The sequence below is a fragment of the Eupeodes corollae genome, chromosome 2 (genome assembly GCF_945859685.1).
Source record: "Eupeodes corollae chromosome 2, idEupCoro1.1, whole genome shotgun sequence".
NCBI lineage: Eukaryota > Metazoa > Arthropoda > Insecta > Diptera > Syrphidae > Eupeodes > Eupeodes corollae.
In genome coordinates this window covers 137,852,742-137,877,304 of record NC_079148.1, presented here as the reverse complement: position 1 = coordinate 137,877,304, position 24,563 = coordinate 137,852,742, and the positions used below count along the sequence as shown (strand labels likewise).

General features: G+C 31.6%; 1 protein-coding gene across 1 annotated transcript; it reads left to right on the top strand.

Annotated features, from left to right (window-relative positions):
• The first annotated feature begins 1,018 nt into the window (after positions 1–1,018).
• LOC129947068 (putative glycerol kinase 5) lies at positions 1,019–11,702 on the top strand. The gene is made up of 10 exons (XM_056057503.1): positions 1,019–1,516; positions 1,589–1,682; positions 1,753–2,012; positions 2,096–2,208; positions 10,249–10,375; positions 10,444–10,878; positions 10,938–11,101; positions 11,166–11,299; positions 11,371–11,506; positions 11,568–11,702. Exons 1-10 carry the CDS (start codon positions 1,421–1,423, stop codon positions 11,572–11,574), a joined length of 1,566 nt encoding a protein of 521 aa, XP_055913478.1. The 5' UTR covers positions 1,019–1,420; the 3' UTR covers positions 11,575–11,702.
• The last annotated feature ends 12,861 nt before the right edge of the window (positions 11,703–24,563 follow it).

The window sequence follows — 24,563 nt, the reverse complement described above, 5'->3', positions numbered from 1 at the left end:
GTGCTGGGTTTTATTATGTTCGTTGTGTCCATACGCTGAAAAGAAAATCAATCTGCACGTCCCTATCTTACACCCTTGAAATCTATCTATCTTTCACTCTTACAATACAAAATCTTTCAAGATGAATCCAAGAATATTGTTTGCATTTGGGCTGTAACCTTGTTATTTCAATCTTTCAATTCAGGCTCAACTCTATTCTGACTAGACCTGCATGTACACATTAACTTGAACTCTTATTCAACTTTACATAAAAACAACACACCAAAACCAACTTGAAGATTTAAAAAAAGAGTGCATATAATAGTGGACATATGTTTTATTCACACTTTCCATTACTGCACTTACTTTCCATTACTGCACTAGCTATAATTTACCAATAAAATACGCTTACTATCAAGAAACTGTAAGAAAAAATTCGATTCTTTCGGAATATGTAATTCATTCCTGTGAACTTTACTCTTGGATACTGATGGGTCTCCCTATCTTCCTGATATCTCTCGACGGCAATGACAGTAGATGAAACTTTGGAGCATCATTTAAATTTCCAATGTTTTAGCGAAAAAACCATTACGAAGAAAAATTAGCTCCCAACATGGGATTCTCATATATGTAAATACTCATTGAATTAATTTATGTTACTTCACGAGACTTAAGATTTGTAAATCGAATTAAATAATATCGTCAGTAATATAGTTATTACAATCTTTAAAATAACTAAAGGGTTTCTTCTTATAACCGTTAAATAATTTTGTATTTAATTTATCTGTGCAGTAAGGTAACCCTTAACGTCACTATAAAAATAAATCAATATAATAAAAACCAGAGTCTAGAACGTAACCCATTTAAAGTTTTAAAAGACCTTTGACCAGTTTATTATGCAGAGTATGTTTTTAATTCAAATTAATAATTTTAATAATTGATGTTTTAACGTTGTGTATGAAAACAAACCCATTCCCACCACTTGCTTTATATATTTTCCTGAATACGATACCATTCCAACTATGAGTGGTGATTGAGTGTCTTGTCGGTGCTTACGAGTTATCAGTTATAGTTGTTTTTACTCACAACCAGTATATCCACATGAGGAAAAATTGGCCAAAAATTATGATTAAGTGATGGAAGCTTTTTGTTTCAAGTTTTTATTCGACTATCGGAGCGCCCGCCCGTCCTCGGCGTCGTCGTCGTCGTGATAGTGCATTCACAATTTAAGATAATTCAAGTTGTATACGCTTTTGATGTGTTTTATTCGCTATCACTGCGCGTTGTGTTGTTGGAGTTACGACAATGACGGCAGCCGGGCAGCGCCGCGCCAGCAGCGGCATGTAGCTTGTTTTTTAGTTCAGTTGATTTCGATTGATTATTCCAAACGGACGTGACACTCAGAACTCCATTGAGAGTAAAGTGAATCGGAGAAATAACAATGTCATTCATTGCATCGTTGGATGTTGGAACCACATCGTTGAGATGTTTTATTTTCAATGAAAACTGTCAAATTAAAGGTTCTGCTTCCGAATTGGTAAACAAATAAATTAATTAAAACACAATTTCAAATATATTATTAATTTATATGTAAATCAAACTATTTTAGGTGGAATTACTCAATCCGAGAGCGGGTTATTTTGAAATCGAGCCAGAAAAACTGTGGCTTAGTATCGTCAATGTTATCTCAAACGCTATCAAAGGTTTAGAATAGACTTTGTTCGAAATAATTTTAAAAATATTTGTTTTTTAATTTTGTGCGATAAATTTTAGATGCAAATCTTAATTCTTCTGATATCACTTGCTTGGGGATATCGACGCAGCGTTGCACGTTTCTAACTTGGGATAGCAACACCCATGAGTATTTTCACAATTTTATAACTTGGAAAGACTGTCGGGCCGATGGCCTAGTGAATAAATGGAATTCAGGACTAATGTTGAAAACATTGAACACTCTATCATATGGATTGTATATATTGACACGTAGTAAACGCTTTTTGGCGGGAAGCGTATTAAAGATGATGAATGGGCAAGTGAGTAATAATAATCTTGTGTGTTTATTTTTGTTTTAATTTTATTTCTTTTTTCTTGGGTGTTTTGTTTTGATCTCATTTAGGTTACTCTGAGGCTTATTCATGAGATAGAAGCGAATCCGAAACTAAAAGAAGCAATTGAAAATAAAACAGCTGTAGTTGATACTCTAGATTCGTGGATAATATACAAATTGAGGTAATTTTATATTTTTAAAATGTATATTAATAATTTTGAACGATATTACTAGGGGTATAGTTAATTGGAAATATGAGTTCTAATCCAAAAGGGTGTCTGTTTTTTTTAGAAAAATGTTTGTTTGTTTTCTTAATTAGTTTTTTTTGTTGATTTATTTTATTAATTTTGCAAATTTTTCGAAACCTTAAGGTTTTTTTTTAAAGAAGTTGTGGGACTTGGCTTGTAAGAGGCCCTGGTGCAATGTTAAATAGATCAGTTATGTAATCATATGTTTGTGCAGTTTCTTAAACGTCAGCTTTTACGACAATATAAAACTTTAATCGAATTAATTTATTACACTTACGGGTTCGGAAAGAAATTACATCAGTATTAGGCAAATCAATCAAAAGGAAGAGTGCTAAAGATTAATTTAACATATTCAACGTGTTGCATCCAATTACATCAAACATGTTGCATTCAAAATGATGATTAGAAAGTGTTGCTTCAAACATGTTACATTGAACTTTTTGCTTTAAATATGGGCACGAGTACGATAACTTTGGCGACAAGATATAATAACGGTTTTTGGTAGAGGATCTTAATACAAGTATTTTTTACTATTTCTATCTCCCCCCGTTTAGTCGGTAGGGGCAATTAAAAAAAATATGTACATTAAAAGGAAACAAAATAATTAAAAATAACGGTAATACTTACAATTAAATATTATACCTTTTTTTAAAGCCAACATTTTTGTCTATTAGCCTGTTTTTAAATCAAGTCAAAACTATACATAGTTTTTGAAAAAAATAGTTTTAAAGTCAAAATTTGTGCAAAAAAAAAGTAAAAAATAGGGTTAAAGCGTAATTTTTCAATACTGCAAGATTAATTAACACTGTTTTTTATTTCAGAATTTATTGCTCTTATTTGTTTTTGATCAAAAACTGAAAACTAGATGATTTTATGTCTTTCAGTTTTTGAGAAAATTGAAAATAACCACAACTACTATTTTAATTTAATTCTTTTTTTTTGCTTGACTGGTCTTATTTTGATAGTAACAATGGTAGGTGCGAGTTTGGTGGTATGCTACAGTGGGATCTGTAAGCCCCCTGCTAGGATACACTATAGGATTTGGGGTGGGTGCAAGTTGAAGTGCGTGCAAGGTAACAAGGGAGCGAGGTTCGGTGGGTGCAAGATGATTGATTGATGGAAAAGAAAGTGTGGGTCTGCAACTAAAGCACTTCGACCCCCGCGACGTTCGCAGTGAACACCTAAAAGATGTATTACCGCCAAAAAAACCTCGGCTCTTGACCATCAATGACGAACTTAACGAAATCCACAGTGACACTAGTACGGACGATGAATTCACTGACGAGACTTACATACCTTCAACACATTGAAAATTGACGTGACTATTTTTTACTAACTCCTGACTTACTTAAAGACTAACTGACTGGGACGCGGAATTCAATGCAATTCTACCTCCTCGTGGTGCATTCTGGGTTATGCTAAATGAATTGGTTTACTTGACTTTACGATGCAAACAGTGAGATGCATAAGGGGGACATGCTGCCCCCTGGAACCCCCCTGCTTGGCTACACTATAGGATTTGGGGTGGGTGCAAGATGAATATATCTTAATCCTTATTCCATTATTACTATCAAAATAAGCCTACGTTAATACTTAAGCAAGGAAAAAGTAATTTAATTTAAATATTTTGTTTTTGTAGTTTTCAATTTTCTCAAAAATTAAAAGACATAAAATCATCTAGTTTTCAGTTTTTGAACAAAAACAAATAAGAGCAATAAATTCTGAAACAAAAACAGTCGTAATTAAACTTGAAGTGTTGAAAAATTATACTTTAACCCTTTTTTTTTAACTTTTTTTTGCACAAATTTTGACTTTAAAACTATTTTTTTAAAAAACTATGCATAGTTTTGACTTGATTTAAAAGCAAGCTAATAGACAAAAATGTTGGCTTTAAAAAAAGGTATAAAACTTAATTGTAAGTATTACCGTTATTTTTTAATTACTTGTTTTCCATTTAATGTACATATTTTTTTAAATTGCCCCTACCGCCTAAACGGAGGGAGATAGACCCCCCTCCCATAGTAAAAAATGCTTGTTTTATCAAACTTTGTCGCCAAAGTTATCGTACTCTCCCCTAAATATGTTGCATCGAACATATTGCATTTAACCATTAGCATCAAATAAGTTGCATCGAACATATTGCATCTCGATCTTCAGCATTCGGTGTTTGATGTTAGATGTTGTATTAAACATGTTCAATGTTCGATGGTCTTGTCCTTGATCTGCTTGTGAGAACTATTTACTTGCATTTCGTTCCCAAGTTTTATAAATAAAAAGCTATAATGGGAAGATCCAATTACTGCCTATTCTTTTTCTTTATGTTGTGCGCGCACTAAAGTGGTTATGAATACCCTTATAATGATTAAACAACGTGCGAGCAATTACAAAAGAAGGATAGGCTTAGAAAGGAGAAACCGATACATATTGGTTTTGAATATCTGCACATTGTAATGAGTGGGAAATATTGAGTCAGGTAAAGCATTCCACATTCGCGTAGTGCGGCTAAAGAAAGAATCTCTGTACTTAACAGTACGTCCGAAATTGGGCTTAAGCCTAAACTGATGGACATTCTTAGCAGTACGTGTATTACGGTTGAATTGTTTAAGGTGAGGAATGCAACTGGCTATTTTGCTAAAGCATTGTTTATGAAAATAACGATAAAACAATGAAAGGCATGAGACCTTGCGGCGGCGGTGTTCAAGAGAAGCAAATCTCTCAGAGAGACAACGATCTCTTATCATTTTTAGAGCTCTTTTTTCAATTCTATTCAGGAGACACAAGTACGTTATTGGGACTCCAGCCCAAATATGAGAGTTATACTCGAGTTTAGGACGAATAAAAGCTTTGCAAATTATAACCAGATCAGAAGGGGTAAAAAACTTCTTGCATCGTCAGAGAACACCTAAACACTTAGCAGCATTTTTGGCGATGTCAAATATGTTATAACTCCACAATAAGTGGTTTGTGATGCACATACCTAGGACTTATAGTTGTTCAATTTCCTCGATGCAATTACCACCAATGGATAGTGGCATTGAGGAGGGCTACGCTTTTGCGACAGTAGACAGCATTGAGTTTTCGAAGCATAAAATTCTACACGGTTTTTGATTCCCCATTGAACAATGCTCTCAAGATCAGAATTTAATGAGCTTATCATACGCTGCCGTTGATAGTTCACATCCATAGAACAAGGATGATAATCTAAAAACGAAATTAAAAAGCAGAGGGTACTGTCATCAGCGAAACAATGTAGTGGATTAGAAGCTTCAGACAAAAGATCATTTATGAATATAAGGAAGAGAGTCGGAAACAAAACAGAGCCCTGAGGCACACCAGCATTTATTTTGTGGATATCAGATTTAAACCCGTGCAATACTACTTGAATTGAACGGTCCGAAAGGTAATTTCTAATCCAACGAAAAAGAGATTCATCAATACCAAAAGCACGCATTTTCGATAAGTGATGGCAAACTCTATCAAATGCCTTTGAATGTTCCCATAAACTATAAGACATAAAACTATCTAGTTTCTAGTTCTAGTGCTAGGATGAGAATATATAGGGCTACCAAAAATTGTAAGCCATTTTTCATACTTAATTTCACGATTTAAAAAAAGATGCGCTAATCTTAAATTTTCAGTTTCAAATCAAAATGTTGATCTTGTTTGTAATTTGTTTAAAAACATGTTGGCATATGTACACTTAGTCGAAGAAGTCTCCCTACATCAGAATTATTTTAGTGTTTTTTGAAAAAAAAGTACTAGAAATTAATGTAAAAACCAAAGTGGTAACATTGAAAAAACCTAAGTTCCCACCTCTACCTTTTTTGATTGTGATCTCCAAAATACTTGTTTAATAATAATTAATAATAAATATTTTATCTCAGAATCAACAAAAAAAGCTGCTGTATGGAGACTTTTTGGACTATGTGTATATAGATTAAATTAGTTTCATAACTCTAAGAAGTTTATATTTTTACCAAATTGTTCTGCGTACAGCCTGCTAGGAATATAATTACACTATACGAAAAATTAAGTGTCTTGTCCTGAATTTGAATTTCACCCGTTAATTTTTCTATCAAATCAGGTGTTTATAATACACCTCGTTTAGAATAAAGACAACTAAAACTATTGTTTTAAATGCTAACTTAAAACACAGTTCTTAACAATAAATTGTATGATGATTTTTTATTTCATATTTAGCTCTTTCAACCAAAAAACATATTTTCATACTATCTCTTGACTTCGAAAAAGCTTTCGATTGTATAGGTCCTCATATTATATTAAATAAGCTCATAAAGTGGGGGGGAAGCAGAATATATGGATACAAAAAATCATTTTTAACAAACAGAAAACTTTTAGTAAAAAAAAACCAATAACGTCTACTCTTCCAGCTACCCACTTCATAACGGTAATGATATTAACGCAATATTAATTAAGTATCAGCTTTTAGATCATTGCAGCTATGCAGATGATATTTATATTTTATGCAAAAATAATGACCTAAATAAATGTAAATCTTTATTTCAAATCTTATTAGAAGATATAATTAAATGGTCAAAAAAATCAGGTGCAAAACTTTCAATTGAAAAATGTAAACTGCTTTATGTATGTCGCAAACAAAACTGTCAACAACCCAACCCTAACATATTTAAGGATTGATATTAGGTAGGTAAAAATGGCGATCTCAAGGCAACCTAGCCTGAGATCCAATTAGCGCTGTAGTGCACCGTTTTGATACCAAAAACTCGATAGAAAGGGAAAGATTTATAGAGAAGCTTCATAGCGATTATGTTAGAGCCATTTTGTCGCATTATGAGAAAAAAGATTAGGTCTCTAATCTTTGTCTCAGTATTATTATTATTATTATTATTAAGTATTTAATTCTAGTGTTTGCCAAAGCAGGACATTTGCAGGGGAAATGGTCACTACAACTACTGCAAAAGTTGTTGTAAGAGATACCCAACTTCTCTGCATGAACTCCTATAGGCCAATTATCCTGGCTATGTCTTGCCTTGGCCTGCATAAAAGATCGTTTGTACGGGTTTTATTATAAGTGGGCCATATCTTCCTAGATATAATGCAGTTGGGTAAATTGCTCCACCTTCGGTTTCATTCAGTTTGGTAGGTAGAAAAGATTTTACCCTTCATAGCACTAAGAGGAATGTTAACCATTTCCACAAATGAGCTATGAAGGGCCGATCCTTGCCTGGCTAGCTCGTCAGCCCGTTCATTTCCCACGGTACCACTATGGCCCGGAAAGCAGATCAAGGTGACACCGAGGTTAATATTCAGGCTCGCAAGCTCATCGCGACATTGCTGGACCAATTAAGATGAGGATGTGGCCGAGTTAATGGCTTTGAGAACTGCCTGACTGTCTGTAAAAATAACCATAAGGTTTTGACAACCAGCTGTTTGATTCCCTCAGCCTAATTGATATTTAACTGTAAATATTTTTAGAAAGAACATTGTTTAGGTCTTAAGAAAACAAATAAAAGCAATATAATAACACCCTTTCATACATAACCAAAACTTTACTTCTTAGTAAAATTGATTATGGGCTGTTTATATATGGTCACTACCCAAAGTATGTTTTAAACATCATAGAACCCATCTACCACACAGCAGCTAGAAGAAGCACAAACGCCTTTCCAACAACTCCAACAAAAAATATCCTAACTGAAGCAGGCCTCCCAGCAACGAAAAACGAAGAGACACACTAACTTTAAGAATGCTCGCAAAAGTAGTATTCTTCAAGAACTCCATCATCGACAACGACATCAAAAAAAAAAAAAAATCAAGGCTTAACAATCTGCCAACCAAAAGAGAGCGACTAATAGCCCCACACTACCCGCCATGGTTCATCAATCCTAAATCGCTTATATTGGATCTATGTAACAAAATATAAAAAATGAAAAAACAGCAAACAGCACATATCGCCAACTTTATTTATGTATCGCCTAAAACTTAAGATCTGACGGATGGAGATTTATCTTCACCAATGGCTCTAAAACTCCGGACACCACATCTTATAGGGTGATTGATGAAAACGGATCAACCATAAGCATTGGTATTCTCCCACATTTTGCCTCGGTCTTTCCAGCAGAAGCATTTGCCATACTTCAGGCTACTAAATCAGCAGCCAATCTTTCTGAAAAATGCATTATATGCTCCGACAGCATCACAGTAATCAATGCAATTCACAACGCAAACAACAACACCGAAATCATATCAGTAATTAGATATTAACTCATAAAATTGTAAAACATTGAACTATTGTGGACTTCAGGCCGAATATGCTGACAGTGCAGCGAACTCAGTCAAAAACGCACCTGTACTCACCTTCAACATCTTCACAAAATCCGATCTCCTCAAGCATACCGGAAAGATATCTTCTGCAAAAAATAGCCATGACTGAAGCCTATATCAGCATCACTACAAGGATATAAACCCCTTAAAAACTACGCCGACGTACCCTACTAACTGTTCAAAACAAAAAATAACTAACTTCGCTAGACTTGGATACACTACTGCTTCCCACCAACACATTCTCAACAAAAACGACTCTCCAACCTGTCCCACTTGCAACACCTGCCTTGATCTATAACATATTTTGGTACACTTTCTGTTGTCGCAGCCCATAATTAAAAATTTTTTCAAAAATATTCCCGTATATGAAATCCTCAAAAATCCCAGCTTAACAAATAAAGGGTGATTTTTTTGAGGTTAGGATTTTCATGCATTAGTATTTGACAGATCACGCGGGATTTCAGACATGGTGTCAAAGATAAAGATGCTCAGTTTGCTTTGACATTTCATCATGAATAGACTTACTAACGAGCAACGCTTGCAAATCATTGAATTTTATTACCAAAAAGTTGGCAGAAAATCCGCTTTTTTATCGACAAATTTTGTTCAGCGATGAGGCTCATTTCTGGTTGAATGGCTACGTAAATAAGCAAAATTGCCGCATTTGGAGTGAAGAGCAACCAGAAGCAGTTCAAGAACTGCACATGCATCCCAAAAAATGCACTGTTTGGTGTGGTTTGTACGCTGGTGGAATCATTGGACCTTATTTTTTCAAAGATGCTGTTGGACGCAACGTTACGGTGAATGGCGATCGCTTTCGTTCAATGTTAACAAACTTTTTGTTGCCAAAAATGGAAGAACTGAACTTGGTTGACATGTGGTTTCAACAAGATGGCGCTACATGCCACACAGCTCGCGATTCTATGGCCATTTTGAGGGAAAACTTCGGAGAACAATTCATCTCAAGGAATGGACCGGTAAGTTGGCCACCAAGATCATGCGATTTGACGCCTTTAGACTATTTTTTGTGGGGCTACGTCAAGTCTAAAGTCTACACAAATAAGCCAGCAACTATTCCAGCTTTGGAAGACAACATTTCCGAAGAAATTCGGGCTTTTCCGGCCGAAATGCTCGAAAAAGTTACCCAAAATTGGACTTTCCGAATGGACCACCTAAGACGCAGCCGCGTCAACATTTAAATGAAATTATCTTCAAAAAGTAAATGTCATGAACCAATCTAACGTTTCAAATAAAGAATCGATGAGATTTTGCAAATTTTATGCGTTTTTTTTTTTTAAAGTTCTCAAGCTCTTAAAAAATCACAGTTTATAAATAATATTACTGAGCTTCTCAAAAAAGCAAAATTTGAAACTTGAATTTTCAAGCAAAAAAGCCAATAGTCTCTGAGCTTGTGAAAAATAGCTTTATGACATCATAGAATGCATACAGTTGATTTGTGGTGTGAAATACTAATGACTTAAGTTCACAGAGTTCCAATCAACATTGAATCATGAAATTTAAGTATCTAATTATCTTATGTATAAACCATGAAGAAGTAGATAAATTAATAAAGTTAACAATTATATAACATTTGCAACTTTTAATATTGTCGTAAAATGTACCGCTTTTCATATAAACAAATATTTACCCTCCGAATTTTCTCCACAGAACTGGACTAGCCAAAGACCTGACAATTCAACATATAACCGATATAACTTCTGCCACAGCAACAGGTTTATTTGATCCATTTACCCTTGGTTGGTCGGATTTGATGAAAATGATGTTTGGCATAAATGTAAGAATACAAATAAAATAAGATCACGCAAAATGATCCATCTACAAATTCAATTAATTTAAATTTAGCTTAGCCTATTACCAAAAGTAGTTACAAACTCAGACGATTTTGGATGCGTTCATGAGTCTCTTTTTGGCACCCGGATTCCTATTACATCATCGGTAAGCGATCAAACCGCATCCTTATGGGGTTCGAATTGTTTCGACGAAGGCGACATGAAGATAACCATGGGAACTGGTTCATTTCTAGATCTCATAACTGGAAAGCACTGCCAGGCTTCAATACATGGTCTATATCCGTTAGTGGCTTGGCAATTTAAAAACACGAAACTTAATGACGAATTGGTGTTTTGTGTAGAGGGTGCAGCTCAGGATACGGGTACATTGATCTGTTGGGCTCAGTCATGTGGTCTGTTTAATGATCCCTCTGAAACTTCGGATATTGCACATTCAGTGGAAAATACTGGTGGAGTTTATTTTATACCTGCATTCAGTGGAATTGGAGTAAGAAATAATAAACATTGTTCTTTAATTTTTATAGAATTTAATAAATATGATTTCAGCCCCCGGTGAATGATTACAAGGCAGCATCAGGTTTTCTAGGAATAACTCCATCAACCACTAGAGCTCATTTAGTTAGAGCGATTTTAGAGAGTATAGCCTTCCGCATCGCACAAATATGTGAAGCAACAAAAAGTGAAACCAATTACAATATGCAATGTTTGAAGTAATGCAAAATTCCTGGCACTAAAACCTTTTTAACTAATCCACAAAAAATTCTATTTTTATAGAGTCGATGGTGGAGTTTCGAAGAATGACTTTATTTGCCAATTTTTAGCTGATCTTGTTGGTATCAGTGTAGAACGCGCTGTGAATTCTGAATCCAGTGTCCTCGGATCAGCCTACATAGCTGGATTAAATATTGGTAAAATTTAATCAATTTAAACAGCCTCCATCAATACTAAGTCTAATTACTTTTTTTTTTGTTCTCTTAAGGAATTTGGAAAAATCGAGACGAAATTAGAAAGTTCCGGATCGTTGATAAGCTTTTCAAACCCCGAGAAGAATTCAAATCAGAAAACCGAGAAAGAATGAACATTTGGGAGAGATCCGTGGAAAGGTTTAAAGAATGGTAGGAGATTATGCTCACTATAAGCTTCCATTTTATAATCTTTTTTTTTAAATTATTTTAGGTACTGATCTCAAGGCTGTGAATTATGAAATAAAAACCGATAAAAGAGATAAATTGTAAATAATTAAATGTTGAATTTTGTAATTAATAGGACTTAGGGAACCAAAAAAGAAAAATATATAATTTTTAAATACTAGCACTACTTAATGATTAAATTTTATTGATCCGTGGTAGAGGTTTGAAGTTTCCAACAAATTCTTAGAACTTGTCTCAAATTCCAAAGTTAACCATCTCGATAGTTGATATTAAACTTGGAGTTGGAAGTAAAGTTGAGGACTGTTTTTCATAACTTGCATAGCCTTTAACTCTAGTTTAAGTTGCTGCTTCGATTGTCTTCGAATTCCGACTGCCTAATTTTTTGCGACTTTGCAGCTGGTTATTGGATTGGATGATATTGTTCTCAAGAACTTGATTAGCGTCCAGATTGTTGTAGCTCTTTAGCTCAAAAGAAAAGACAAAAAAATAAACGCCAACAGGGTTGATAACACTATTTAAGAAGTAAATTATATCAAGCAACATTAAGTGGCAAATCTTGGAAGTCGATTTTGTACTCCATTCAATTCAAAAAAATGTTTCGCTATTTTCATCCTCACTTTCTAATGACGATGGAAAATACATCTTCTAAAGAGTAAAGAAAAACAAAGCAGCTGGACTTGATGGTATTCCCGCAGAATTCCTAAAAGCAGACCCTGAGGCAGCTTCCCGTATTTTGCTTAAACTAGTGCAGGCTGTCTTTGAGAGCGAAACTTGCCCAAGTTATTGTAAAGTTACCAATGAAAGGAAACCTCAAATATTGTAATAACTGGCGCGGTATCACAGTCCTGTCCGTTTTTTCCGAATTTAATGGCAATACCCTCAATAGGCACCAAGCGGTGTTTCGCAGTGGTTGATCGTGCGTCGACCACATCAACACCGAATTATACTCGAACAATCATCAGAGTACCCATGACCGCTGTACCTAATGTTGGTAGATTTTGAGAAGGCGTTTAATCGGGTCAATCGTGAATGCATCTGAAGATCGCTTATTGCGCGAGGAATCCCTGAGAAAATTGTCGCTGTTATTAAAGAATCGTACAACAACGCAAGGTGTTTTGTGTTGCACAATGGACAACTTTCCAACTCCTTGGATGTGCGTCAAGGAGTGAGGCAAGGAGATGTCTTGTCACCAATTCTGTTTTTGCTGGCGATTGACGATGTGATGACTGCCACGGTGGGTAAAAATGAAAGACACGGTATGCAATGGAGTCTGTTTGACAAGCTTAGCCACATAGATTATGCTGACGATATATGTCTCATGGCAAACAACACGGCAGGCTTAAATCAGATGTGTCCTTCGCTGCAATTGAATGGAGAGGTGGCTGGCTCAAGGTTTAACACAAATAAGTCCAAAGTAATGACCACGGGCCATAGCTCATAAGTTATTCTAAGGCAGGGGACTATAGAGGAGGTCGAGCAGTTTAATTATCTGGGAAATCTTATAGCTCTCGATGGCGGAACGGACGTTGATGTTAACAGTAGAATAAACAAAGCCCGTAGTGCATTTGGAATCCTTTCTCCTGTGTGGAAATCTAGTACAACATCGCTACGCACCAAGTTGAAACTCTTCGAATCCAACGTCAAACGCTGTTATATGCTTCTGAAACATATAAATGGTCTGCCAACATCTCGTTAACCGTTGTTTGCGCTCTGTTCTGAAGATCGGGTGGCCGCAAACCATTTCTAATGTTGAGCTGTGAAATAGGCCCGGAAAGAAAAAATTGGACGTAGACATCATGCAACGAAAATGGCGTTGGATAGGCCACTGAGGTAACCGGACGACAATATAGCAAAACAATCCGTCCAATGGAATCCCCAGAGTATAAGACGCGTTGGAAGATCAAAGACAATTTGGAGGTCATCAGTTTTGAAGGCTCGGTCTCAAGATATTCAATCGTGGCCACAGCTGAGGTCAATTGCGGTGAATCAGGATAGGTGGAAGGGTCTTGTTGCTGCCCTATGCTCCAGGAAGAGTTAAAGCGCTGCTGTACTTGCAGCCGGACAACATATATGTACAGTTGTGTTCATAAAAATAGCAGTGCTCTCCAAATGAAACAAAAAGGCCTTTAATATCAACGTTATAATATATTTCATTAAACTTCTAATAACTAACAAAAATATTTATTCATAATAACAAAAATAAGTATTATTGATTTTATACTGTTAGCTTTGACACAGTAAAAACCGTTTTTTAAATATATATATATATTAAAATAGCAGTGCATGACAAAGTACTGGATCTATTACGTAAGAAGTAAGAAAAACTGTAATAAGATAATAATATACAAATAATGTTAGCTTACAATTAGTTCTTTGTTGCATAACCATTGTTTTTTATGATGCTACGCATCTACGTTGCACCGAATCCAATAAAACCTGACATCTCTCGACTGGTATTCCGTTCCACGAATCACGCACTGTTTCCCACAATTCTTTCGAATTCTAGGGTTGTGTTTAATGAACTGCGTTCTTAACATTAACCCCTCCCCACACCCCCGAAATTTGCGATGGGGTTAAGGTCGGGGGGTTGAGTGGCCCACTCCATAACAGATAACTTCTTCTGCACAAACCATGATTTTGCCTTTTTTGACGTATGCTTTGGGTCATAGTTTTGTTGGTATACCCAAACCAACGGCAATTCCTCTTCAGCATAGGGTTGCTTCCCTTATGCCCCGATGGGATAAATAGGCCCGACCCCGTAATATGAAAACCAAGCCCATATCATAATTTTTCCTCCACCATGCTTCACTGTTTCTTCTCACATATTCTCGATGACCCTTGGACCCAAAAAGGACGGCTATGCTTTCATCGCTCCACAAAACATTCCTCCATTTCTATTTTGCCCAATCTCTATGCGCATTAACAAACTCCATTCTCTTTGCCACATGCCTTTTCGTCAAGAATGGTACCTTGCGTGAACTTCGAGCTGGTAACTTCACTTATAAAAGACCTCTTCGTATTGTAACAGTGCTAACAGATAGTTGAAGTCCATTTCTTATTTTCCTAGGGCCTATGAAAGGGTTTTTCTGTCAGTTCTTTCAGTAGCCATACTTTTTGGAAATCGTGTTTTCGGTTTATTTTGCCATTTTAAGACGTTAATGACCATTTTTGCTGAGCAGCCTAGGATGGCTTGAATATTTTGGTAGTTTTTTCCCTCCAAACGCAGTTTTCGAATAAGTGTTCAAATTTCTTCGGTGCAGTGTCTTGACCGTCCCATTGTTTATTTTTGAGCTAATATTTATTAATTTTTTATATGCTAGTATTTTACAAATACTTAACACTTTATATAGTAAAATATTCACTTAACGAAAAATTAAAAAAATTGAATTTGTAATTATAAAATCAAAAGCACTGCTATTTTTATGAACACTTTATATCCAGAGAGTTCGAAATAATAGGTGTTCACCGTGAAAAGTAGGGTATAACTTCAAGCTAAAAGTCTCTTATATGAAAACGAAACACCGTTAAATCCAAGTAACATGGTAATTTTTTTTTTGTAAGAATTTCCGTTATTTAAATAATTGACAATCTAATTAAATGTGAGCAGCAGTGCTATTTTTATGAACACAACTGTATATGGAAAATGTTCGGGACACAATTCAAAAGTATTTTATTAAATCCAGATATAAGCACAAGGGCTGATTAAAAATCTAAGATTATAAGTATTCCAATTTCTCTTATCCTGGAAGTTGAAATAGTCTAAAGCTTATACATTCCAAAGTTGAAAATCTAAGTTTAATGCCCATGTTCTGCATTTCACTTATTGTTTAGTGTTTATTTCATCAAACAAAGATACAATGCTTTAGTGATTACTCGATAATAAAATAATAATAATATACGAACAAAATCAATAATGAATTAAAAACAACAAATAAATAAATATATTATATTAAACATTTCCACCATTAAGGTTTCTCAAAATAACGAGTAAATTGTTTTTAAATGAAAATCTACCAAGACAAAAGTCGATCATATCGCAAACAGAATTGGATTCTTTTAAGCACCTGGTCAATGGTTCATTAGCAGCATAATTTGTTCTGTGGAATGGAATGTTAAATTCTAAGCATCCTCGCAGGAACATTGAAGTTAATTAAGTTAAAACATCACGAATAAACATAACTCCAGAGAACTTTCTACGAATATTAAGAGGCAAGATTCCAAATAATTTACACCTTGTTTCATAGGAAGGCATATCAAATATCAATGTTCCAATGAAGCCTTTTTACTAATACCCTTGTAAAGCGTTTTTGAATTGTCTCAATTCTAAAAGAGTGAACTTCGTACAAAGGGCTCCAAATAGTATTGCAATACTCAAGAGTAGATCTAAAAAACGCAAAAAAAAGACATTTCAATGTGTGAGGATCACAGAATTCCTTTGAATTGCGCAAGATAAATCCTAACATAGAATTACCTTTGGCAACTAAAAAGTCTATATGTTTTAAGAAATCAAGTTTTTGATCAAAAATTATCCCTAGATCTTTTTTAAAGGTTACTATAGATAAAAAGATATTATTTATACTATAGGAAAAATTAATTGATGTACGTTTTCGACAAAACGTTATACTTTGACATTTAGCAATATTAAGGTGTAAGGAGTTAATCCAACACCAATTTGATAATTTTTGAAGATCTTCTTGCAGCAATATGCAATCTTGTTCAGATTTTATACACCGAAAGATTTTCAAATCGTCTGCGTACATTAGACATCTAGAATTTAAGAAAACATTGGGAATGACATTGATAAATAACAAGAAAAAAAGCGGACCGAGATGGCTTCCTTGTGGAACACCCAAGGTAACATTGATAGGCAATGAAAAAAAATTATTAATACGAACAAACTGAATGCGACCCTTTAAATATGTCCGTATCCAGTTCAGCAAATTAGAATGAAAACCAATTTTATTCAACTTCATAAGTAATATATCATGGTTCACCCTATCAAAAGCTTTGGAAAAATCTGTGTAAACAACATCGAATTGGAAACCTTTTTCGAGCCCGTTTAAAATGGTGTTTGAAAAAAATGTTAGGTTGGTGCTGGTAGATCTACCAGCGAGAAACCCATGTTGACAGGGAGAGATAACATGTTTTACCATTGTAGTTAATTTTTCATAAACCTATTTTTCAAAAATTTTTGGAACGGTAGAGATCTTGCAAATAGGGCGGTAGCTTGAAACATCCTGCCTATTTCCTGATTTATAAATTGGTGTAATGATAGAACGCTTCCACGTACTTAAAAATTCACCACTTTCAAGAGATCGATTAAAAATTATTTGTAAAGGAACAGCAAATACTATTGAACATTCCTGTAAAATAATAGGTGCAATTCCATCTATATCAAGTCCTGTGTCCACTTTGACCGTTGATAAAGCTTTTTCAATTTCCTCAATTGAAAAATGTAAACTTCCAATATTAAGACAACTATCAATATATGTTGATGGAAGTGCAGTTGATATTGTTTTTGTAGGTGGAGGTGCATTTGCATTTATTGTTGTTGGGGTTGGGTTTGGGTTCTCTACTTTTTTTATGTGTGATGAATTCTTTTACTTGCACAAAGGAACCCCATACAGACGGGTCAAGAACTAGAGAAAGTTTATGTGTAGGTACACTCAGTTTAAAAGTTATGAATTTAAGAGTCGATAAATCTGCATCTTTTTTAATGAGAGCATAACATTTTAACTCTTCCTTTGGAATATTAGTTTTTTGAGAAATACTGTCAACAATGTCACTAGATTTTGTATTTTTATCGAATCTTGACAAATGAAGCCATTTTATATTTGGGAGAGCACAAAGTGAAGAAGGGTCACTACCAACAATTTTTTTAATTCTTGACACACTTTTGTTGTTTTTTGGTACATAATTGTTGACATATAGAGAAATCTCCTTGATAGGTACAAGAGTAGGTAGAAAGGCACTTGATGGATTTGTTATGGTTGACGATGATGAAGGAGGTAACGACGACGATAGTGATGAGGATGATGATGAAGTTGATGAAGATGATGATGATGGTAATGATGAGGATGTTGATGAAGATGTTGATGGATGTAATCGAGCAGCAGCAGCAGCAGCAGTAGAATACGAAAGAGGCAATGTTGGAATTGAGATTGAATCAGTTAATTGAGTATAAGGAATCTCATTCTTTTCAGTTGTTGCACTTTTACTACTTAATTCTGATTTTTTTGCTGTTTTACGGGGAGGGGAACTGCTATTAAGAAGTAGTTTAAGAGAGGAAAGTTCATTTTTTATATCAAGAACAGTCTAAGAGAGACCACTGAAATTATTGAGAAATGATGAGAAATTCAAATTTGCGCACGAATTGCATTTCCAAAAGAAGTTTTGATTTAATAATGATTTAAAATCACTGTCGGAAATAGCGACGCAGTTTTTATGGAATACACGGCCACAGAATAAGGCACACTCAATAACTTCGATGTTTTTAGATCTTTTATTTATTGAAATATTGCAAGTAGCGCAGGTCTTAGACATTTCAATAGAGAATAAAACCGACTGCTCTAGAGAGTAGTTAGTCGCAGACTGTGAATACACTTTGCGAAAGTTAATTTGGGTGTTCCACAATTCGTTATCGTGAATTGGATTTTCAAACATGATGAAATGTATGTTCTGCATTTCGGTTTGTTCCATTTTTCGAACGCATTCAAATCACATTTTTTAATTTTGTGAATTGATCTTTGAAAGCTTCCTTCTGCTAGGCATCGGATTGTTGCAGCAAGTTTTGAATTGAAGAAGGTATTATAAAAGGTTCTATTTCCCTTAGAACATATAAAAAAGCGTCTTTGTTTAATATAAAATAACTAATTTATTAAAACAATTGTACATAATTTTCACAAACGTAAAATGTGTCAGCAAATCCAATATATTTTTTTCTTTCTTATTTTATCTCTTGAATTCTTTTCCCTTTTTTCACTTAAAATTGATAATAATATTGCATCCATCTTCAAAACAGCAAACATTTTACTTCAGAAACAAAATAAAAATGTATGATTCTTTAGTTCTGACAGTTCGAAGCAATTTCGAAGTTTTCGAATTCGATCGAATTGAAGAACATGAAATTTTATTTCACGTGAAATTGAAAAGTGATTTCAATTCACTTTCGATCGAAATTCGGAACATGGGCGTAAAAATAAAGAACAAAGTTAAGAAAAAAATCTTCAAGTTGATATCAATTTGGAGTAAAGAATATGGTATTTTCTGTTTAAAAAATATTTATAGATATATTTAAAAGTGTGTTTTATTGTTACTTTATCAAAATACAAGACAAATTTTGAAAAATATTTGCAGCAGTACTTTTTTATTCATTTTAAACAAAGTCAAGATTCAGGAGACATATTACACAGAACTCAACCATTCTAATTCGTGAAGATGTTTTACCTAAAAATGTAGCAAACCCTTTAGTAAAGTACGAAGTTCTAGAATTCCTTGAAATTTTATGAAATAAAAAACCATGTAATTTTTGTCTTTAGTTGTTTTTTATATTATGTATTTTCTTAAGTTTATATTCTTGCTTGTGTTTTGCCAATTACTAATTTAATTGTATTTTTTTTTGTTTGTTCTCTTGTTTGTTTTTGTTTTCTATAATTTAACATACATAGATGTGAATATTACATGCTAGTACTCAACTATAGTTATACTCAAATATCATTACATAGTTTGATAATTCGATTATGTAGGTATAATAAAGTACTCATCAAGCTTCTTCTTTTTCTTTTTTACTTACAATATTTTAGTTTTTTTTTGTTTTAATTATTATTTTTATTATTATCATTTTAATATAACATTTGTTTAAAATGTTGTTTCAAAAATAGTATCATATTTTATTTGATTATTGTTTGTTTTAAAAGGGATCACACTACTCATATAGTACAATAGAAAATTACTAACCACAGTTAGCAAGGACTATGACAGAGAAATATAAAAGGGAAAAAACATTTTATTTAATTTGTTTAAAGTATTTGATTTGGCATATATAAGCAAACAACTTATTTATTTTAAACGGGAAGTTAGCGTAAGGCAACTTAGAAAAAATAAATAAAGAGGAAGAGTATCATTTACAACAAATAAAATTTAGGAACAATTATGTATATATTTTGGGCAAAAGCTGTTTTTTTAAACATTTTTTTTTTAAAGATTATTATAATTTTATTGTTAGTTTGCATAAAATTCAATATAGTCTTCATTTTAAGCGCCCTATCAAAACTTAAAAAAAAAGTGGTATATTCCTACAGACTTGAACGTTCACTCATTCAAATTTTAGTTTTAAACTTTATTTAATTTTGTGTGATGAGCATTTGCTATGATTAATTTAGTTAAAAAATAATTAAAAAATAATTTAAGGGAAAATATGTGTATTTTTGTTTTTTTTCTGTTATTTTTGTTATTGTTTTATTTCTTATGAGGAAAGCTGTGTATGCAGGGTATTTGAAATTATATATTTTTTCAACATAAAACTTTATTTTTTTTCTATAACAAAATTATATTAAAAAAAAACCTGTCTTATATAAAAAGAGAAAAAAATTATGAAAAACCTTAAAAACCAACAATGATTTAAAACTTAAATAATTTCCCCCTAAATGTTAGTGTATTTTTTTGTTTGTTTTTAGTTGTTGTTGTGTTAATGAATCTTTTTTTGCTTATTATGTTTAATTTTTTTGTTTTGTTTTTAGATTTATTTTAATCTTGAATATTATTTTAAACGCTAGACCCTAAATTTGATTTGAATAAATTTACTTAAACGTTAAAGATCACCCGAGTAAAACGCGAAAAAACGCGACGCGACCAAATTCCCGGCGAATTTGGTTTAGGTACATACGAAATCACGATTTATTTTTTGTTGTGGTTTATTTATTTTTTGTATTATTATGAATTTTTATTTTTTTTTAAATTTTATATCAATATAAGTTTGATCAAGTTTTATTAATTTTTAGAGAGCAATTTATGAAAAAAATATATTTGTTCATTGCAAACTGAAATAATTTTTTAACTAATTCTTTTTTAACAAAACGTAATTTGAAAATATAATTTACTGGTCATTAAAGAAGTAAGCTTACAAGACATAATTTTGTAGAACCACATATTTTAACCATTAGCGATGTTAGCGTCAGTTAACTTGTAAAACAAAAAACGATAAACTAAAAATTGTGGATCAGTTTAAATGTCTGTCCTTGGTTAAAATTTATTTTGCTTATAATTTTGTTTAAAAATAATGCTGATCAAAACATCAAAGTTTAATTTTTTCATATAAAGTCTCTAAAAATATAATTGTTTTTTATTGATTAAGCTGTTTTTCTACTCAAGTTTTTCATCTTTTTTTTGTCAAAAGGAAATTATATTTCTTTGGATATTAATTTTAAAGATGAGATTTGCTGTTTTTTGTTTTGTTTATGATGAATATTAGGAACAAAAACATACATTCTTTCAACTGGACATTTTGTCTTTAATAATTGTTTTTGGTGGTACATATCAATGAATTTTATTTTTTAATAAGTTTTTCTCTTAAATTTAAACTCCTGTAATAGGATACCTATTTTATATAAAAATATATAGTCATCTGTAAAACACATTATACAAATATAGATATTTTTGTTTATATTGCAAATTTTCTTTTCTTATTGATTTTGTTTAAGTTTTTGTTTTATTTAAATTACTTATATTTAAGTTATAGATCCAGTTTTTTTTTTATTTTTTTTAAACAGAGATGAATACAATTTCCTTTTGACAAAAAAAAGAATAGTTCACATAAAAGTAGATTAAATCAGCGATAAATTATTAATTTTATAACGAAACGCGCGATATTATTACATTATTTTTTTATTATTAATTATTTTCATTTGAATTGGGACCCTGGGGCGGAAGTCCATATTGAACCCGATGACGACGACAACACGAAACCGAACACGACGATAATAGTTCCCCAAATAAGTTACTTGATTTTAATTAGTTTGTTTGTTTTATTATAGTTTTGATTTTTGTTTTAATTTGATAATGTACAACGTATCTTTGTTTTGTTTTGTTATTTTTATTTCCTAAAACAAATAATTTAATTTAAATTGTATAGTTGGTAAATTAAAATTTAACTTGTTTTCAATATAAAAACGTATATATAATATTCAGACATTCTATAAATTAGAATAAATTAATAAAACAAAATTAACATTGAGAAAAATTAGTGTAACAAAATAAAAAAGCTGGTCAAAGAATATTGATTTGTGAGATTTACTATTTTTTAGTTTAGTTTTTTTTTTTGTTTGTTTATAAATAAATTAATTTGGATGTTGATCATTATAGATTTATATTTAATTTGTTTGTTTTGCTTTACTTTTTGCTGTTATTTTAGTTAAAGGAAAAATAAACAAATAAAAATACATTTAAATGTTACAATAATACTAATTTGGTACCACAATATGATCACACGACAGTTTTCATTTGTTTTTTTTTGTTTTTGTTATTTTGTTTAGATTTAATATACATATATATATTCTTTTTTCTTTGTTTTATTTAATTATATAAGTGTAAATTTTATTCATTTATTACGACGACGCGATACGCGAGATATATAAAACACGAGAGAGAGAGAAACGAGAACGGAGAAACGCGATTATTATTATTATTTTATTATATTATTTAAACAAAAATCAAATATTTCAATTTTATTATCATTTTTTGTTATTATATATATTTTTTTTTTCTTTGGATGTTTTTATATCTTTTCTACACAAAGTTCGTCATAGGATAGAAAAAAGATAAAAATGATAAAAGAAAATCCCTTGTCTGTATAAAAAACAACTAATATCTAAATTGATTAAAAAAATGTTAATAATTTTTTTTTTATTTTAAATATTTAAGTATATTTGTTTCATATTTTGTTTAATCTATTTTCTTTTCTTTTTTTTTTTTAATTTTAATTTGTACAAAAAGGAAATTTTCAGTCTTCATTTATTTCAACAAGTTTTTGTGATTTCTTTTTTTTTCTTTTGTTATTACTTTGTTTTGTTTTTTTTTTTCTTTAATTTAACTCTTATATTTTTATTTAAATCTCATTGCTAATAGTTGATGATATAATTAATATCAGAAATATCTCTATCTGGTCTGGTGCTAAATTTTGTTAATTCTTTAAATCTCTAATGGCACTACTCAATAAAGTAAATTATTAGTTAATTCATAATTTCTTTTATTTTTTATTGTTTATTAATTTCTTTTCTTTTTGATAATAAAAATGAAATATTCAATATTTGTGTTTGATGTTATGTTTATTTTTCTTTATTTTAATTTGTTTAAAAACGCGACGCGAACCCGACGAAATATCAACACGCGGAACTTAAATCTACCCTAAACAATAAATTTGAAATTAAGAATAAAATAAGATATTATTTTCTTAAAATTGTTAAACCCTATCATAAAAAGGAATACATTGATGATGTTTTAATGTTTTTTTTTTTTATTGATAAAGCCCCAATGAAAATGATTTGAAATATAAATGTGATGGCTTATTTAAATATATTAGAATTTAAGTTCTTAAAATTATTTTATGTTTTTATTTTTTTTGATTTGAAGGACCTGGTTATTGGAAATCTTTTATTTCAATTTGGAGAAGTTGACGTGAGTTTTTGTTTTATTCAATAGAGGGAACATTTTTTCTTAAATTTAAAATTGTTACCTATTAATTTAAAAATGTATGCTTTTTCAAAAAAATTCATGGCAATCATTTTTGGAAAATTCAGACTAAGAAATAAATATGTCGTTTTTTATTTTAATTATGAACCGTAGTGACGCGACTAACTTGAGTAGTTTTTTACATGTAGTTATTGACAAAGAGTTAATTTTCAAAAACTCCGTCATATGTGAGTCCGGGGACAAAAATTCATTAAAAAAAATCTAATAAGTTAAATGTTATATGCTGTCATATGTTCATTAAATTTAGCGCTTTATTATTATTTTCCAGTAATTAATTTTATTTAATTCCATTAGATTTAGTGACGCCATTTTAAATGACACATTTTTAAGGATTTTCTTTTTTAATTTTATGTGATTTGAAACATATTCGTAAAAGGATATCAAATTTAAAATGAATTATGTTAATTAGATAAAATACATTTCCAACAACCAATATGAAGTCAATTTTTTGTTTAGTGCCAAAACGTCAACCCCTTAACGAACCTTTATTTATTTGAAAAGCCATAAGTATTAATCGTGGTAGACCAAAAATTCAACATTCATTAAGCTTTGAAATTCAAAATCCTATCCTACAGCAAAATAAGTATACTTAAATAAAAAAGCTTAAATTATTGCATACACAATGAAACAGATTACGCCTGATTCATTTTTATAAAAAATAAAGAAGAATTGCATTTTAACTGACCACGAAAAATTCCTTAAAAAAATAAAATAATTTTGCCATACACAAAGTCATGAAAGAGAGAGAGGGGAATGAAAATACGATTAATTATTATTATTTTTAGTTATAGTGGTGTTTATAGTTTTATTTATTTGTTATTTCTTTGTCCTTATTTTGATGAAGAATAGATAAAAGAGACCTAAGGAGAAGAAACCTTTTTCTTATTTAATATTTTTGTTTTGTTTTCCTTCAAATAAAAGTTTTTACACTTTTTTTTTATTACACACTTTATGCCTCCCATATCCTATGTGGTTTTTATGGATTGCTTAAATTATTAATGTTGATATTTATTTTGTTTAAATATCAAGAGAGACCATCCATTTCCAATTTAGTAGTATTTTTTTTTCTTTCAATTATTCTCTGATAAATATAAACTTACTTATTATATTTTACACATGTTAATTAATTAATTATTATATATATATATATGTATGTATGTATAGGGTCTTGTGTTAAGAATGGATGTGTTTTTTTTAAGACTCTTTTAACTTGTTTTTTTTTTAAACTTTTCTTAAAATTTAACTTCAGTGTATTTTTTTATGAATAATTTTGTTA

Bases quoted from the DNA above. Each gene is read 5' to 3' on its own strand.
- LOC129947068 (XM_056057503.1), top strand. From the start codon at position 1,421: ATGTCATTCATTGCATCGTTGGATGTTGGAACCACATCGTTGAGATGT. The intron at 2,209-10,248 runs GTAATTTTATAT...TTTTCTCCACAG, and splicing joins TGGATAATATACAAATTGAG to AACTGGACTAGCCAAAGACC. The intron at 10,376-10,443 runs GTAAGAATACAA...ATTTAAATTTAG, and splicing joins AAATGATGTTTGGCATAAAT to CTTAGCCTATTACCAAAAGT.